At 50.7% G+C, this 16,330-nt stretch overlaps 1 protein-coding gene across 2 annotated transcripts in view; it reads right to left on the bottom strand.

Annotated features, from left to right (window-relative positions):
• The window catches only part of INPPL1 (inositol polyphosphate phosphatase like 1), an 81,955-nt gene that overhangs the window by 49,836 nt on the left and 15,789 nt on the right, over positions 1-16,330 (bottom strand). For both annotated transcript variants that reach the window (XM_073548471.1, XM_073548472.1), the window contains exons 2-3: positions 10,577-10,640; positions 673-823 (exon numbers count right to left, since the gene is read on the bottom strand). In XM_073548471.1, the coding sequence (XP_073404572.1) occupies positions 673-823; positions 10,577-10,640 (215 nt within the window). The remainder of the gene's footprint in view (positions 1-672; positions 824-10,576; positions 10,641-16,330) is intronic.

Raw genomic sequence — 16,330 nt, 5'->3', positions numbered from 1 at the left:
CTGCAGCTTTTGGGTTAACATCATGTTGACCAGCTCCACTACCAGCAGCATCCACCAGAGGGAGCCTTGCCTCAAAAGTCGGATTAAGAGAGTTCACAACACCCCTCCCTGCAAAGTCTGCCATGGATGCTCTTATTGTTATACACTCATACACCACCAGTGTGATCCTCTCCGTGCAGAGTCTGCCATGGACGCTCTCCTCCCTATACACTCATACACCACTAGAGTGATCGCCTCCCTGCAGAGTCTGCAATGGACGCTCTCCTCCCTACAAATTCATACACCACCAGTGTGATCCCCTCCCTGCACAGTCTGCCATGGATGCTCTCCTCCCTATACATTCATACACAACCGGTGTGATCCCCCTCACGCTAGAGTCTGCCATGGATGCTCTCCTCCCTATACACTCATACACAACAGGTGTGATCTCTTGCCTGCACAGTCTGCCATGGACGCTCTCCTCCTTATACACTCATACACCGCTGATGTGATCCCCTCCCTGCAGAGTCTGCCATAGATGCTCTCCTCTCTGTATAAGATAGGTAAAAGTAGGATTTAACCTGTAAAACGCTGTCGACAAATGAGAAAAATCGAAGGCATGAAAGAGAGAGTAACAACCAGCTAAACTAGGACAACAAGTTCCAGCATTCCCAAATAAAGAAGCATCCTGACCAGAATAGTCTCTGTCCTCCATGATGTCCTTCTCCTTCTCTCGCTCCACAGGGTACAACAGGGTGCACACCATCCCCTGATTGGGCTGCAAGTAAAGTGCGATCAGATCCCCCAGCGTCTTGAAGCGTCGCACCTGGACCCCCAGAGAGGTCTGTAGAGAGAGAGACAGAGGTGTAAAGCAGAGAGCAAATCAAGAGACAACAAGAGTGATACACGTAGGAACTAGATGTCCCAGGATACAACAATTAGCACATCCCATGGAAAACTTCATAATACAGAGGTCAGCGAAGTGTCTCCCCATAATACAGAGGTCAGCGATATGTCACCCCCACAATACAGAGGTCAGCGATGTATCTCCCCCATAATACAGAGGTCAGCGATGTATCTCCCCCATAATACAGAGGTCAGCAATGTATCTCCCCCATAATACAGAGGTCAGCAATGTGTCTCCCCATAATACAGAGGACAGCAATGTCACCTCCATAATACAGAGGTCAGCGATGCATCCCCCATAATACAGAGGTTAGCGATGTGTCCCCCCCATAATACAGAGGTCAGCGATGTGTCCCCCATAATACAGAGGTCAGCGATGTGTCCCCCCCATAATACAGAGGTCAGCGATGTGTCCCCCCCCATAATACAGAGGTCAGCGATGTGTCCCCCCCATAAAAGAGGTCAGCAATATACCCCCCCATAAAAGAGGTCAGCAATATACCCCCCCCATAATAGAGGTCAGCGATATGCCCCTCCCCCATAATATAGAGGACAGCGATGCCCCCCCCATAATACAGAGGTCAGCGATGCCCCCCATAATACAGAGGTCAGCGATATGCCCCCCATAATACAGAGGTCTGTGATGCCCCCCCATAATACAGAGGTCAGCGATGTGTCCCCCCATAATACAGAGGTCAGCGATGCCCCCCATAATACAGAGGTCAGCGATGTGTCCCCCCCCATAACAGAGGTCAGCGATGTGTCCCCCCATAATACAGAGGTCAGCGATGTGTCCCCCCCATAACAGAGGTCAGCGATGTGTCCCCCCATAATACAGAGGTCAGCGATATGCCCCTCCCCCATAATATAGAGGACAGCGATGCCCCCCCAGAGATTAGTACACACAGCGCTTTGCCCCCAGGCTGGCGGCGGGTACAGGCACCTGTTTGTGCAGCTGTCCGCTCGCTCGTCTAGACTCGTATTCAGCACAGAATACAGGAGCAGCTGTCACCGAGCCCCTGAACGCCGGACAATAAGCCAGGAGGGTCTGTGCTCGCTGAGGGTCCGCATCACTGTTCTCTGCACTTCTAATTGCTGCTACTTCCACATCTCTGTAGAGGACGCTGAGCTGGATATGGCGCTCTTGGCGGCCTGACGCGGTGGCCCCTTCAGGAGCGGTGCAAGAGTCAGACCCCCGCAATCCTACACTAACGGCTCCACTGAGGATTAGCAAGGAATGTCAGCCCCCAAAGACTCGGCCCCTTTACACATTTGCATTCTTGATTTTCATTTCCTTTTCCCAGGAGCCATAACTATTTTTTTGTGCTGATGCGCGAGCGCTTGTTTGTGGAAGGCATGGATTGAAAAGTAACGAAAAATGGAACCGCAGACATTTGTACTGATGCTGCATCTGCTCATGCCTCTCCACTGTTTACTTTTTAAAAAAAATAAAAATGCAGAGACCCCCAAAATATGGAAAATATATATATATATATATTAGAGTTGAGCGACTTTTGGTTTTTTAGGGTCGCGTTTCGTTTCGTGAAACCCGACTTTTCCAAAAGTCGGGTCGAGCAAGATCGTCCGATTATAGGGAAAAGTCGGGGTCGTCCCGAAACACGAAACCCAATGTAAGTCAATGGGGAATAAAAGTCGGCAGTGAGAGGAGGACAGGAAACACACCTACAGTGCCCATTTGAATGCCAAAAGCATCAATTCTTCTTACTTAAGCTTGTCAACCTTAATTAACGTCATAATACAAGTTACGCACTGAAAAATGGGGGTTATTTGGCTAAAGTTGTGGGGGGGGAGGGCTGGCTGCAGGTTTTCATGTGCCCTGGGCGAAAGAGCGCCCCTTTAACACATACCACAACTCATCATGCTCCGATACGGCAGAGAAATAGCGGTATAGTACAATGAAAAATACTTCACTTTTTACATCTCATGACGAGGCCCATCTATTTCTCCATATAGAATCATTGGTCCCATATAATGTTTGAAACAGTATATGATGAGCTCCACATAATGCTACAGTATATGTTGGTCCCCATGGATGAAGCTCCACTGTCTTATGGGCCCAAATAATGCTCCAAACATAATGGGCCCCATTTCTAATGCTCTAGTGTATAATGGGCCCTGTAAATGCTGCTCCAGTGTCTGATGTCCACCTTTGGAATGTTCCGGTGTATGGTGGGCCCCATCTATCATTCTCCAGAGTATAGTGCTCCCCAAAAATTGCTGTCCCAACATTGAAAACAATCAAATAAGTCTCCTCGCTAGGGAATCCCTGTACTTGTCTGGACTCCTCGTCGTCCCCATCTTCCATCTCACTGCACAGTATTTCAACTTTGCAAGTGCTGTGATCCTGAGCAAGCAGGGGGGGCCCACTCGTTGGCGACGGCACTGGCACAGGGCCCCTGATAGTACGGTGGTGTGTCTGATGGCGGGTGGGCCGAACCTGCACTTTCATCTGCAGCTTCCTCTTTGTCACCGTGTAAGATGGAACTGTATATGGGAAGGGTAACCTGAGTTTCATCAGGGTCAGATTCAGGTCGTGTAGCATGCGAGGGGAATGTAGTGGTCTGGGTCAATGTACCAGCAGATTCATCGAGCAGTGGCTGGGCATCAGTGCACTTGTGTCGCCCCCAGGAGTACGGTCGCCACAGTGGCATTACCTTCTTCCTAGGGAGTGTGATGTCATGCTTGGGAGCAACGAAGGATCTCTCTAGCAGGTTAACTGATTGGGCGGCGTTATTCCCACGAGTCATGACCCTCCAAACAGCGTTCATGAAGGCAAAGTGTTTGTTTTACGTGGGCAGTATGGTTGCAAAGCTGAACCTTAAAGGAATGTCCAGAAGGGCACCACCAGGAGTGGAGCCTACGGTGAAATTCGACTCCACCTGGGAAACCTCAACCATGCCAGCTACAGAACAGATGCACACATTGCAAGCTTAATTCCGTTAACGAACGAGACTCCGTCATGCCCCGCGGTCCGAGTCCGGCTTACTAGAGGGACACGTGAGGCTCTGGCACATGAGATTGGCCAATAACTGGTGTGTCATGCCCTTACATGTCCGTGGCTGCATGTGCGCTACACTGAAAAGGCCAGCGTTTGTCGCTTACAGGTGCAGATAACCCGCTGAACAACGTTAGTGATGGGGATCACTGATTACAATTATTACCCGCGAACGATGATTTCCCAGTAAGTGCAGGTCAACCGCAGTTCCGGAATTAGGCCTAACCGTCATTCCTGAAAAAATGAAAAACTTATGTGTGCAAACCACAGGTGCTGTAGCTTGCTTAACAGCTCGCCAGCCGTTCTCACGCCCAGTATGGATTACACGTGATTGCACAAAGGTGAGAAAGGGTACCGTATCACCGGATAACATGTATGGATAGCGCACACATTCAAAATATATGTCTGTACATCAGGAGGCAGGCTCAGACGGTGTTAGGCCCAGTATGGATTGCACGTGATTGCACAAAGGTTAGAAAGGGTACCGTATCCCCAGATAACATGTATGGATAGCGTACACATTCAAAATATATGTCTCAGGAGGCAGGCTCAGACGGTGTTAGGCCCAGTATGGATTGCACGTGATTGCACAAAGGTTAGAAAGGGTACCGTATCCCCGGATAACATGTATGGATAGCGTACACATTCAAAATATATGTCTCAGGAGGCAGGCTCAGACGGTGTTAGGCCCAGTATGGATTGCACGTGATTGCACAAAGGTTAGAAAGGGTACCGTTTCCCCGGATAACATGTATGGATAGCGTACACATTCAAAATATATGTCTCAGGAGGCAGGCTCAGACGGTGTCAGGCACAGTATGGATTTGACAGCCCAGACTACACAGCGGAGGAGCAGGGAGAGGTAAAGATTGCAAATGCTGGGGCCCTGCCCAAGCAAGGGGGGCCCACTCGTGGGCGTCGGTACTGGCACTGGGCCCCTCATAGTACGGCGGTGTGTCTGACGGCGGGTGTGCACCACCACCGTCAGAGACACTTGATTGCACTATGAAGGACCCTGTACCAGTGCCCGCGCCCAAGAGTCGGCCTACCCACCTGTCCAGGGCAACGGCACTCGCACGGTGTCGTGCGCTAGGTGGTGACCCCGGCCATGGGGGGGGAGGCAGCACAGTTAGGGAGTTTTAGAAAGTGGCATATGTTGATGTTGGACATTCAGCTGATGCAAAAGGTGAAATAGGTCAAGTCCCAGGAAGAGGTGGACCAAAGCAAGCCATTTTTCTGTCACCCTATGTGTCATCAGAGGAAGGTGGGACAAAATCCTTGGAAACCCATGCGTGGTTCATTTTAATGAAGGTTAGATCATCCACATTTTGGGTTGACAGACGGGTCCTTTTTTCTGTCAGGATTGATCCAGCTGCACTGAAGACTCTTTCCGATAGCACACTTGCAGCTGGCAAGCGAGCTCCTGTAAAGCATATTGTGCCAATTCAGGCCAGGTGTCCAGTTTAGCGGCCCAATAGTCAAAGGGGAATGACCTGTGTGGGAGAACATCGATATGGGAGGAAAAGTAGTTTGTAACCATAGTTGACAACTGCTGTCTCCTGTCACTTTCCATCGATGCAGTATTACCAGTTGTGTGAGCGGTATTTGAAAAATCAGTCCACAACATTGTCATGAAACCCGTCTCCAACGCCACTTCTGCTGTGTGCACCACGAACACCTCTGCCAAGCTGCCCCCGGCCCGTACGGCTCGTGTGAGAACCATCACCGCTGCTGTGTGCTGGGAATGCCTCAAGCAACCTATTTACCAGAGTTGCTTGTTTATTAGCCAATATTAGGTCAAGGATCTCCTGTGGCATGATGTTTTGTAATTTGCCTTTATAGCGTGGATCCAGGATGCTGGCCAACCAGTAGTCGTCATCGTTCATCATTTTAGCAATGCGGGGGTCCCTTTTTAGGATCTGCAAGGCATAATCTGACATGTGGGCCAATGTTCCCGGTGTCAATGATGCACTGCGAGTGCTGGGTGGAGGAGCACTTTCTGGCATATCCACATCCCTCCAGTCACGCACAAACCCTGTACCAGACCTTGCCACGCCAACATTTTCACTTGCCCCACGACATGCATCCTCCTCCCCTAAGTAATCATCCCCATCATCCTCCTCCTCCTCCTCTTCTTCCTCCACCTCATCCAGGAGAGGTCCCTGAGCAGACAATGGCTGAATGTCATCAAGGATTCCCTCCTCCTCTTCCTCCTCATCAACATTGGCTGCAGACGTCTGCTCCTTAAGGTGCGTCAAAGTTTGCATGAGCAGACGCATAAGTGGGATGCTCATGCTTAGGATGGCGTCGTCTGCGCTTACCAGCCGTGTGCATTCCTCAAAACACTGAAGGACTTTACAGAGGTCTTTCAGCTTCGACCACTGCACACCTGTCAACTCCATGTCTGCTCTCAAAGTGCCTGGCCGTGTATCCTCCCACAAATGCATTATGGCCTGCCTCTGCTCGCACAGCCGCTCCACCATGTGCAGGGTGGAGTTCCACCTTGTTGCAATGTCGATAATGAGGCGGTGGTTGGGAAGGTGGAGCAATCGCTGCAGCTTCTGCATACGAACGGAGTGTACAGGCGACCGGCGGATGTGCGCGCACAGTCTTCGCACCTTCTGGAGCAGGGCTGTTAACTCCGGATAATTTTTGAGGAAGCACTGCACCACCAGGTTCAAGGTGTGAGCCAAGCAAGGTATATGGCTGAGTTTTGAAAGGGCTATGGCTGCCACAAAATTATGGCCGTTATCACTAACTACCTTGCCTGCCTCAAGATGTACACTGCCCAGCCATGACTCAGTTTGTCGCTTCAAGTACTCGGCCAGCACCTCGGCGGTGTGTCTGTTGCCCAAACACATCATCTGCAACACAGCCTGCTGACGCTTTCCACTAGCGGCTCGATAGGGGGACACATCGTGTGCAACAGTGGCAGCTGCAGATGGAGTGCTCGTACGACTGCGCTCTGTGGACGAGCTTTCGCTTCTGGAGGAGGAGGAGGAGGGTCGAACGCCTACAGCCAACTGTTTCCTATACCGTGGGCTAGGCAGCACTGTCCCACCACCGCTGTCCCCTGTGGACCCTGCATCCACCACATTAACCCAGTGCGCAGTGATGGACACGTAACGGCCCTGGCCATGCCGACTGGACCATGCATCAGTTGTGAGGTGCACCTTTCCGCTCACTGACTGCTTAAGTGCATGGACAATGCGGTCTTTCACATGATGGTGGAGGGCTGGGATGGCTTTACGAGAGAAGAAATGGCGACTGGGTAGGTCATAGCGTGGTACTGCATAGGCCATGAGTTCGCGGAAAGCTGTGCTTTCCACCAACCGAAAGGGCATCATCTCAAACGAGATTAGTTTGGCAATGTGGGCGTTCAAACCCAGTGTACGCGGATGAGAGGCTGAGTACTTTCTTGACCTACTCATAGTGTCTGGGAGGGTGAGCTGGACTTGAGAGCTGCATATGGTGGAAGTAGCGGTGGACAGGGCGGACTGAGAGAGGGTTGATGATGGTGATGGAGTTGGTGTTCTTTCTGATGGCCTAGAATCAGTCTTTCGTTGATATAACAGTGGGATTCCCTGACTGCTTTGGCCTTGCAACGACACCTCAACATTTGCTGCTGTGCTAACCGGTGGGCTTACAGTGGGGGAAACAATGTAGCGTTGCTGACTACCTTCTTTGTGATCAGTTGCACATGTGGCACTTGAGGTTTGGTGTTGTGTCCACGCTTGCAAGTGCATGCTGGTTATATGTCTAAGCATGCAACTGGTATTCAAATTTTTCAGATTTTTCCCTCGGCTAAAGGTCTTTGCGCACTTCTTACAGATAACCTTGGCCTGATCATGAGGATTTTGGTCAAAAAAGTGCCACACTGCACTCTTCCTACTTTGGCAGACATTTTGCGGCCTAGCACGCTGTGATCTTTTGACCCTCTGGACAAGCTGTCCAGCAACTCTTTTGATGTTTGGAACCTGTCTTTGGAGTGCTACGGGCCTGCCAGATAACAGCTGTTGCGATGTCGATGTCTGCTGTGGATGCTCCTCATCTGAGCTATTGGAAGCAGCACCCTCTTCCCCCAATGGATGCCAATCTGGGTCAACAACTGGGTCATCCATCACCTCCTCTTCTATGTCATGTGCACCTTCCTCTGTGTCACCGTGTATGGTGGTATAGTGTGCGGGAAGGGGCACCTGAGTCTCATCAGGGTCAGAATCTGGCTCTGTACACTGTGAGGACAATGTAGTGCTCTGAGTGAATGTACCAGCAGAATCATCCATCAGCGGCTGTGCATCAGTGCACTCCATGTCAGATTCATCTTGGCCTGGGTAATTCACCATTTCACTTGATAATCCAGGCATGGTATGTGAAAACAGCTCCATGGAGTAATCAGTAGTATGGCCTGCGTCATCCTTCAATCTTGGTTGGGGTGAAGGACACAAGGAAAGGTGTGGTTCATGAACATGAGCCTCCAATGACGGCTCAGTGCTTTTACTTTTTACAACTGAAGAAGAGGAGGCGATAGAGCTGGAGGCTGAGTCAGCAATGTAAGAAAAAACTTTTTCCTGATGCTCTGGCTTTAAAAGCGGTTTGCCAACTCCTAGAAAACTAAGCGTTCGAGGCCTTATGTAGCCAGACGATGACGCAGGCTCAACACCTCCTGCATTCGGTCCTATTTTGCTCTTGCCACTACCATCAGATCCACCACCAACACCATCATTACCAGCTGCCAACCCCAGCCCAATTCCACGGCCTCTTCCACCAGCCTTCCTCATTTTTGGTAGAAATGTAGACAAAATCCAACAAACTATATAGTAATGTAAAACAAGGTACAAGGTGTCTATAGGACAGGGGAGATTTTGAATTTCTGCAGACACTTGTGTACACTGGACACTTTTGGATTGAGTGAGGCCCAATGAATATCTGAGCGCTATGTGACAGGCTCGATGGCACAGCTGTGACCAAAGTGACTAGAGGATAAGGGAGATTTTGAATTTCTGCAGACACTTGTGGACACTGGACACTTTTGGATTGTGTGAGGCCCAATGAATATCTGAGCGCTATGTGACAGGCTCGATGGCACAGCTGTGACCAAAGTGACTAGAGGATAAGGGAGATTTTGAATCTCTGCACACACTTTTGGACACTGGACACTTTTGGATTGTGTGAGGCCCAATGAATATCTGAGCGCTATGTGACAGGCTCGATGGCACAGCTGTGACCAAAGTGACTAGAGGATAAGGGAGATTTTGAATTTCTGCAGACACTTGTGGACACTGGACACTTTTGGATTGTGTGAGGCCCAATGAATATCTGAGCGCTATGTGACAGGCTCGATGGCACAGCTGTGACCAAAGTGACTAGAGGGTAAGGGAGATTTTGAATCTCTGCACACACTTTTGGACACTGGACACTTTTGGATTGTGTGAGGCCCAATGAATATCTGAGCGCTATGTGACAGGCTCGATGGCACAGCTGTGACCAAAGTGACTAGAGGATAAGGGAGATTGGATTGCTTTTAAAAAAGCAGTTTGCAGAGCAGTGGGTAAACAGCAATGCCAGCCTGTCAGGAAGCCTTAAAAGGCAGCCCAACAACCAACACCACTGATACACCACAATATAGCCTCCCCTTGCACTGCACACACAGTGTCTGGTGTGTTGTGCAGGCCAAATTGCTAGCAGCAGAAGCAGTTTTTTTTTCTTCTCAGCAGGACAAAAAAAAAAAATTGGGATTGCTTTTAAAAAAGCAGTTTGCGGAGCAGTGGGTAAACAGCAATGCAGGAATGTCAGGAAGCCTTAGAAGGCAGCCCAACAACCAACACCACTGATACACCACTATATAGCCTCCCCTTGCACTGCACACACAGTGACTGGTGTGTTGTGCAGGCCAAATCGCTAGCAGCAGAAGTTTTTTTGTCTTCTTCCCTGCCTAACGCTCTCCCTACAGAATCAGCAGCAACCTCTCCCTATACTGAGATCGGCAGAAGTAAGATGGCGGTCGGCGTGCACGCCCTTTTATACCCCCTGTGACGCCCACCAAAGCAAGCCAATCACTTGCATGCCCTTCTGAAAGATGGTGGTGACCCCTGCCTATGTCGTCACGTTGCCCACAGTGTCCGTGGATCCTGATTGGCTGAAAAAGAGCGCAAAACAAACTTTTGAAACGCGACTTTGGCGCATAAGTCGCCGACCTCGTGGCCGACCTCATCCTAGGGTCGGGTTCCGTTTCATGAAACCCGACTTTGCCAAAAGTCGGCGACTTTTGAAATTTTTCGACCCGTTTCGCTCAACTCTAATATATATATATATATATATATATATATATACACACATACACACACACACACACATATATAACATATATATATTTTTTTATTTTTTTAACCACTATGAGGGCCGGCACACGCCAACGGATGGGTCTACTCGCTGGAGATTGCGTTATATAAACTCCACTCAAAAACGGGGTCCTCCCTAGTGATGGACATGTCCAGGAGTCCAGAGGGCCTAATCCCCCTCTCATTGAACCTACCCACTAGACCCCTATATGTACCCACATCGTCAGGGGCTTACAGCAGGACGTCAAGCGCTTATACCGCACACGTGATGGAAGGGCCACCATACAGAAGAGATAAGAGGGACGAAGATCCCCCATTACCAGGGTGTTAATGATACCTGCACAGCCAGGTGGTCCTCCTCATCGGGCAGGATCCGGTAGGTGTGCACGTGTTTCTGGAACCTGCAAGAAGAGGACACAGAACGGTTATTACAGGTAACGTCACCGGTGATTATAACCACAGACAACCACACGGATCGCCGGCAAGGACTCCACGCAGGGACCGCCGGCAAGGACTCCACGCAGGGACCGCCGGCAAGGACTCCACGCAGGGACCGCCGGCAAGGACTCCACGCAGGGACCGCCGGCAAGGACTCCACGCAGGGACCGCCGGCAAGGACTCCACGCAGGGACCGCCGGCAAGGACTCCACGCAGGGACCGCCGGCAAAGATTCTACGCAGGGACCGCCGGCAAAGATTCTACGCAGGGACCGCCGGCAAAGATTCTACGCAGGGACCGCCGGCAAAGATTCTACGCAGGGACCGCCGGCAAAGATTCTACGCAGGGACCGCCGGCAAAGATTCTACGCAGGGACCGCCGGCAAAGATTCTACGCAGGGACCGCCGGCAAAGATTCTACGCAGGGACCCTCCGGCAAAGATTCTACGCAGGGACGGCCGGCAAAGATTCTACGCAGGGACCGCCGGCAAAGATTCTACGCAGGGACCGCCGGCAAAGATTCTATGCAAGGATGGCTGGCAAAGATGCTACACAGGGATCGCCGGCAAACATCCACCGCAGGGAACATCGGCAAACATTCTCCGGCCCTGACAGTATTTGCGTGCTGTTTTTGTAGGGATCGCTGGGCGGCAGCCTCTGCTATACTGTTGTACCCGCTAAAGGCTGGCATTGCTCCCTTATAAAACAAAGGGCCAGGTGACCTGGACGGGTGCGGCCCATCACCTGAGCTTCAGGTGTCAGAGCAGCAGAGGACGCTGGGAGTTTCCAGCCTGGGCTGGTCCGAACCATTTCACCCTGCTGCACCCGTGTCCTTGTAAGGACACAGCGACCCGAGAACCTCGCCCCACAACACACTTGTTTTGGGTGATTTGTGACAACCAGATCTTACTGTAAACAAACGACTGCAGCACAGAACTGCACCTGTGGAGGAGCACCCGGGGCACCGAGGACCTCACAGCCATCACTGGAAATGCACCTGGCCATGAGCGGCAAGCACAGCTGAGGTTTGGGACACATCCTGCAGACTGTCGCATTCTCCGATCTCCAACTGCAGTCTGTCGCATCCCCCGCTCGCCATCTGCAGACTGCTGCACTCCCCGCTCGCCGTCTGCAGACTGTCACATCCCCGCTCGCAATCTGCAGACTGTCGCATACCCGCTCACCATCTGCAGACTGTGGCACCCTCTGCTCGCCATCTGCAGACTGTCTCATCCCCACCTCGCCATCTGCAGACTGTTGCACTCCCCGCTCGCCATCTGCAGACTGCCTCATCCCCACCTCGCCATCTGCAGTCTGTCGCATCCCCCGCTCGCCATCTGCAGACTGTTGCACTCCCCGCTCGCCATCTGCAGACTGTTGCACTCCCCGCTCGCCATCTGCAGACTGTTGCACTCCCCGCTCGCCATCTGCAGACTGTTGCACTCCCCGCTCGCCATCTGCAGACTGTTGCACTCCCCGCTCGCCATCTGCAGACTGTTGCACTCCCCGCTCGCCATCTGCAGACTGTTGCACTCCCCGCTCGCCATCTGCAGACTGTTGCACTCCCCGCTCGCCATCTGCAGACTGTTGCACTCCCCGCTCGCCATCTGCAGACTGTTGCACTCCCCGCTCGCCATCTGCAGACTGTTGCACTCCCCGCTCGCCATCTGCAGACTGTTGCACTCCCCGCTCGCCATCTGCAGACTGTCGCATTCACCGCTCACATCTGCAAACTGTTGCACTCCCCGCTCGCCATCTGCAGACTGTCGCATTCACCGCTCACATCTGCAAACTGTTGCACTCCCCGCTCGCAATTTGCAGACTGTCGCATCCCCCGCTCGCCATCTGCAGACTGTCGCATTCACCGCTCACATCTGCAAACTGTTGCACTCCCTGCTCGCAATTTGCAGACTGTTGCACTCCCTGCTCGCAATTTGCAGACTGTTGCACTCCCCGCTCGCCATCTGCAGACTGTTGGAAAACGTCCTACAATCCACCATCTGATAGTCCGGCACTGAGCTACCGGAGCAGAACGACACCATATTGTGGAGGGAAGAGGCCAACCCGCACTCTCCACCTTGTAATCTGCCTGTCGCTCATCACATGACCTCGCAGATATTTACATATGAAAATAAGGAGCCGCGGACGACAGATGAGCAGTGTCGGTGAAGTAACGTTACGTAGCCCTCACACTCTGGAAAATCCTCTCTTTCGTCAAAATTTGTGAACGCCAATATGGCCGTCGTTATTAATGCGCCTATCACTTTGCTTTCAGGCACTGCAGCAAAACTGCCTCACCAGACTGTGAATATGTAATAAATTATTTTTCAACAGCAGAATTAGTTGCAGTTTGCGGAGTACTGTTCTGCCGTGTATGAATCCATTCTTAAAGGGGATGTCCACAATTCAAAACCAACATGGCTGCTTATTCCATTGGCAGCACTACACACGAGCCTTCATTGCCATCACTGGGGTGGAGCTGTAACACCACACACGACCTGTGCACCAAAGAGGCATTGTTCAGGCAGTAAGCGGCCATCTTTGTCTAATCCTGGACTGCCCCTTTAAGGTGCTGAAGCTCCTGGCTCTGGGATACGGACGGGATGCTGCCCTTATGGGATGACGTCTGGGATATAATTATGGGTCATTAAGTCTGAGGAGCTCCAGAGATCAGACCATGGTGCACGCCAGGCTCAGGAGTCTCCACAGTGACCTCCATTATCATAGACAGCCGACCGTGGCACGGCGTCACCAGAAGGTAATGCAATAACCGATGTGACCGGACGCCGCTGCTGCTTGCCCAGAAGGTCAATCAGATCTGACAGGAGGCAAAGTTGTTGACACCCGACCCAATTTCACATCAGTGCATACACAGAAACCAATTAGAGCTCTGGTTTCACTTTCCCAGAGCAGGTCCGACTATGAAAGCTAAGCTCTGATTGGTTCCTCAGGGAGTGCCACACAGGACAGGATTAGATACACAGTGGTGGCAGTATCACATAGGAAAGGATTAGTTACACGGCTCAGCAGACAGTATCACATAGGATAGGATTAGATACCAGGCTCAGCAGACAGTATCACGCAGGATAGGATTAGATACACGGCTCAGCAGTCAGTATCACACAGGAGAGGATTAGATACACTGCTCAGCAGTCAGTATCACACAGGATAGGATTAGATACACGGCTCAGCAGACAGTATCACACAGGTTAGGATTATATACACGGCTCAGCAGTCCGTATCACACAGGAGAGGATTAGACACATGGCTCAGCAGTCAGTATCACACAGGAGAGGATTAGATACACAGCTCAGCAGTCAGTATAACACAGGATAGGATTAGATACACGGCTCAGCAGTCAGTATCACACAGGTTAGGATTATATACACGGCTCAGCAGTCCGTATCACACAGGAGAGGATTAGACACATGGCTCAGCAGTCAGTATCACACAGGAGAGGATTAGATACACAGCTCAGCAGTCAGTATCACACAGGATAGGATTAGATACACGGCTCAGCAGTCAGTATCACACAGGATAGGATTATATACACGGCTCAGCAGTCCGTATCACACAGGAGAGGATTAGACACATGGCTCAGCAGTCAGTATAACACAGGATAGGATTAGATACACGGCTCAGCAGACAGTATCACACAGGATATGATTAGATACACGGCTCAGCAGTCAGTATCACACAGGAGAGGATTAGATACACGGCTTAGCAGTCAGTATCACACAAGAGAGGATTAGATACACGGCTCAGCAGTCAGTATCACACAGGACAGGACTAGATACACGGCTCAGCAGTCAGTATCACACAGGAGAGGATTAGATACACTGCTCAGCAGTCAGTATCACACAGGAGAGGATTAGATACACGGCTCAGCAGTCAGTATCACACAGGAGAGGATTAGATACACGGCTCAGCAGTCAGTATCACACAGGAGAGGATTAGATACACGGCTCAGCAGTCAGTATCACACAGGATATGATTCGATACACTGCTCAGCAGTGAGTATCACACAGGAGAGGATTAGATACACGGCTTAGCAGTTAGTATCACACAGGAGAGGATTAGATACACGGCTCAGCAGTCAGTATCACACAGGAGAAGATTAGATACACGGCTCAGCAGTCAGTATCACACAGGAGATTATTAGATACACGGCTCAGCAGTCAGTATCACACAGGATAAGATTAGATACACGGCTCAGCAGTCAGTATCACACAGGAGAGGAGTAGATACACAGCTCAGCAGTCAGTATCACACAGGAGAGGAGTAGATACACGGCTCAGCAGTCAGTATCACACAGGATAGGATTAGATACACGGCTCAGCAGTCAGTATCACACAGGAGAGGATTAGATACACGGCTCAGCAGTCAGTATCACACAGGAGAGGATTAGATACACGGCTCAGCAGTCAGTATCACACAGGATAGGATTAGATACACGGCTCAGCAGTCAGTATCACACAGGATAGGATTAGATACACGGCTCAGCAGACAGTATCACACAGGAGAGGAGTAGATACACAGCTCAGCAGTCAGTATCACACAGGAGAGGATTAGATACACGGCTCAGCAGTCAGTATCACACAGGATTGGATTAGATACACGGCTCAGCAGTCAGTATCACACAGGATAGGATTAGATACACGGCTCAGCAGTCAGTATCACACAGGATTGGATTAGATACACGGCTCAGCAGTCAGTATCACACAGGATAGGATTAGCTACACGGCTCAGCAGACAGTATCACACAGGATAGGATTAGATACACGGCTCAGCAGTCAGTATCACACAGGATAGGATTAGATACACGGCTCAGCAGTCAGTATCACACAGGATAGGATTAGATACACAGCTCAGCAGTCAGTATCACACAGGAGAGAATTAGATACACGGCTCAGCAGTCAGTATCACACAGGAGAGGATTAGATACAAGGCTCAGCAGTCAGTATCACACAGGAGAGGATTAGATACACAGCTCAGCAGACAGTATCACACAGGATAGGATTAGACACACAGCTCAGCAGTCAGTATCACACAGGAGAGGATACATGGCTCAGCAGTCAGTATCACACAGGAGAGGATTAGATACACGGCTCAGCAGTCAGTATCACACAGGAGAGGATTAGATACACGGCTCAGCAGTCAGTATAACACAGGATAGGATTAGATACACGGCTCAGCAGACAGTATCACACAGGATATGATTAGATACACGGCTCAGCAGTCAGTATCACACAAGAGAGGATTAGATACACGGCTTAGCAGTCAGTATCACACAGGAGAGGATTAGATACACGGCTCAGCAGTCAGTATCACACAGGAGAGGATTAGACACACGGCTCAGCAGTCAGTATCACACAGGAGAGGATTAGATACACAGCTCAGCAGTCAGTATAACAGGATAGGATTAGATACACGGCTCAGCAGACAGTATCACACAGGACATGATTAGATACACGGCTCAGCAGTCAGTATCACACAGGAGAGGATTAGATACACGGCTTAGCAGTCAGTATCACACAAGAGAGGATTAGATACATGGATCAGCAGTCAGTATCACACAGGACAGGATTTGATACACAGTGGTGGCAGTATCACATAGGAAAGGATTAGATACACGGCTCAGCAGACAGTATCAC

The sequence above is a fragment of the Dendrobates tinctorius genome, unplaced genomic scaffold, assembly GCF_039654945.1.
Source record: "Dendrobates tinctorius isolate UK_male_01 unplaced genomic scaffold, ASM3965494v1 ptg000157l, whole genome shotgun sequence".
Lineage (NCBI taxonomy): Eukaryota > Metazoa > Chordata > Amphibia > Anura > Dendrobatidae > Dendrobates > Dendrobates tinctorius.
This window is presented reverse-complemented; position numbering and strand designations above follow the sequence as displayed.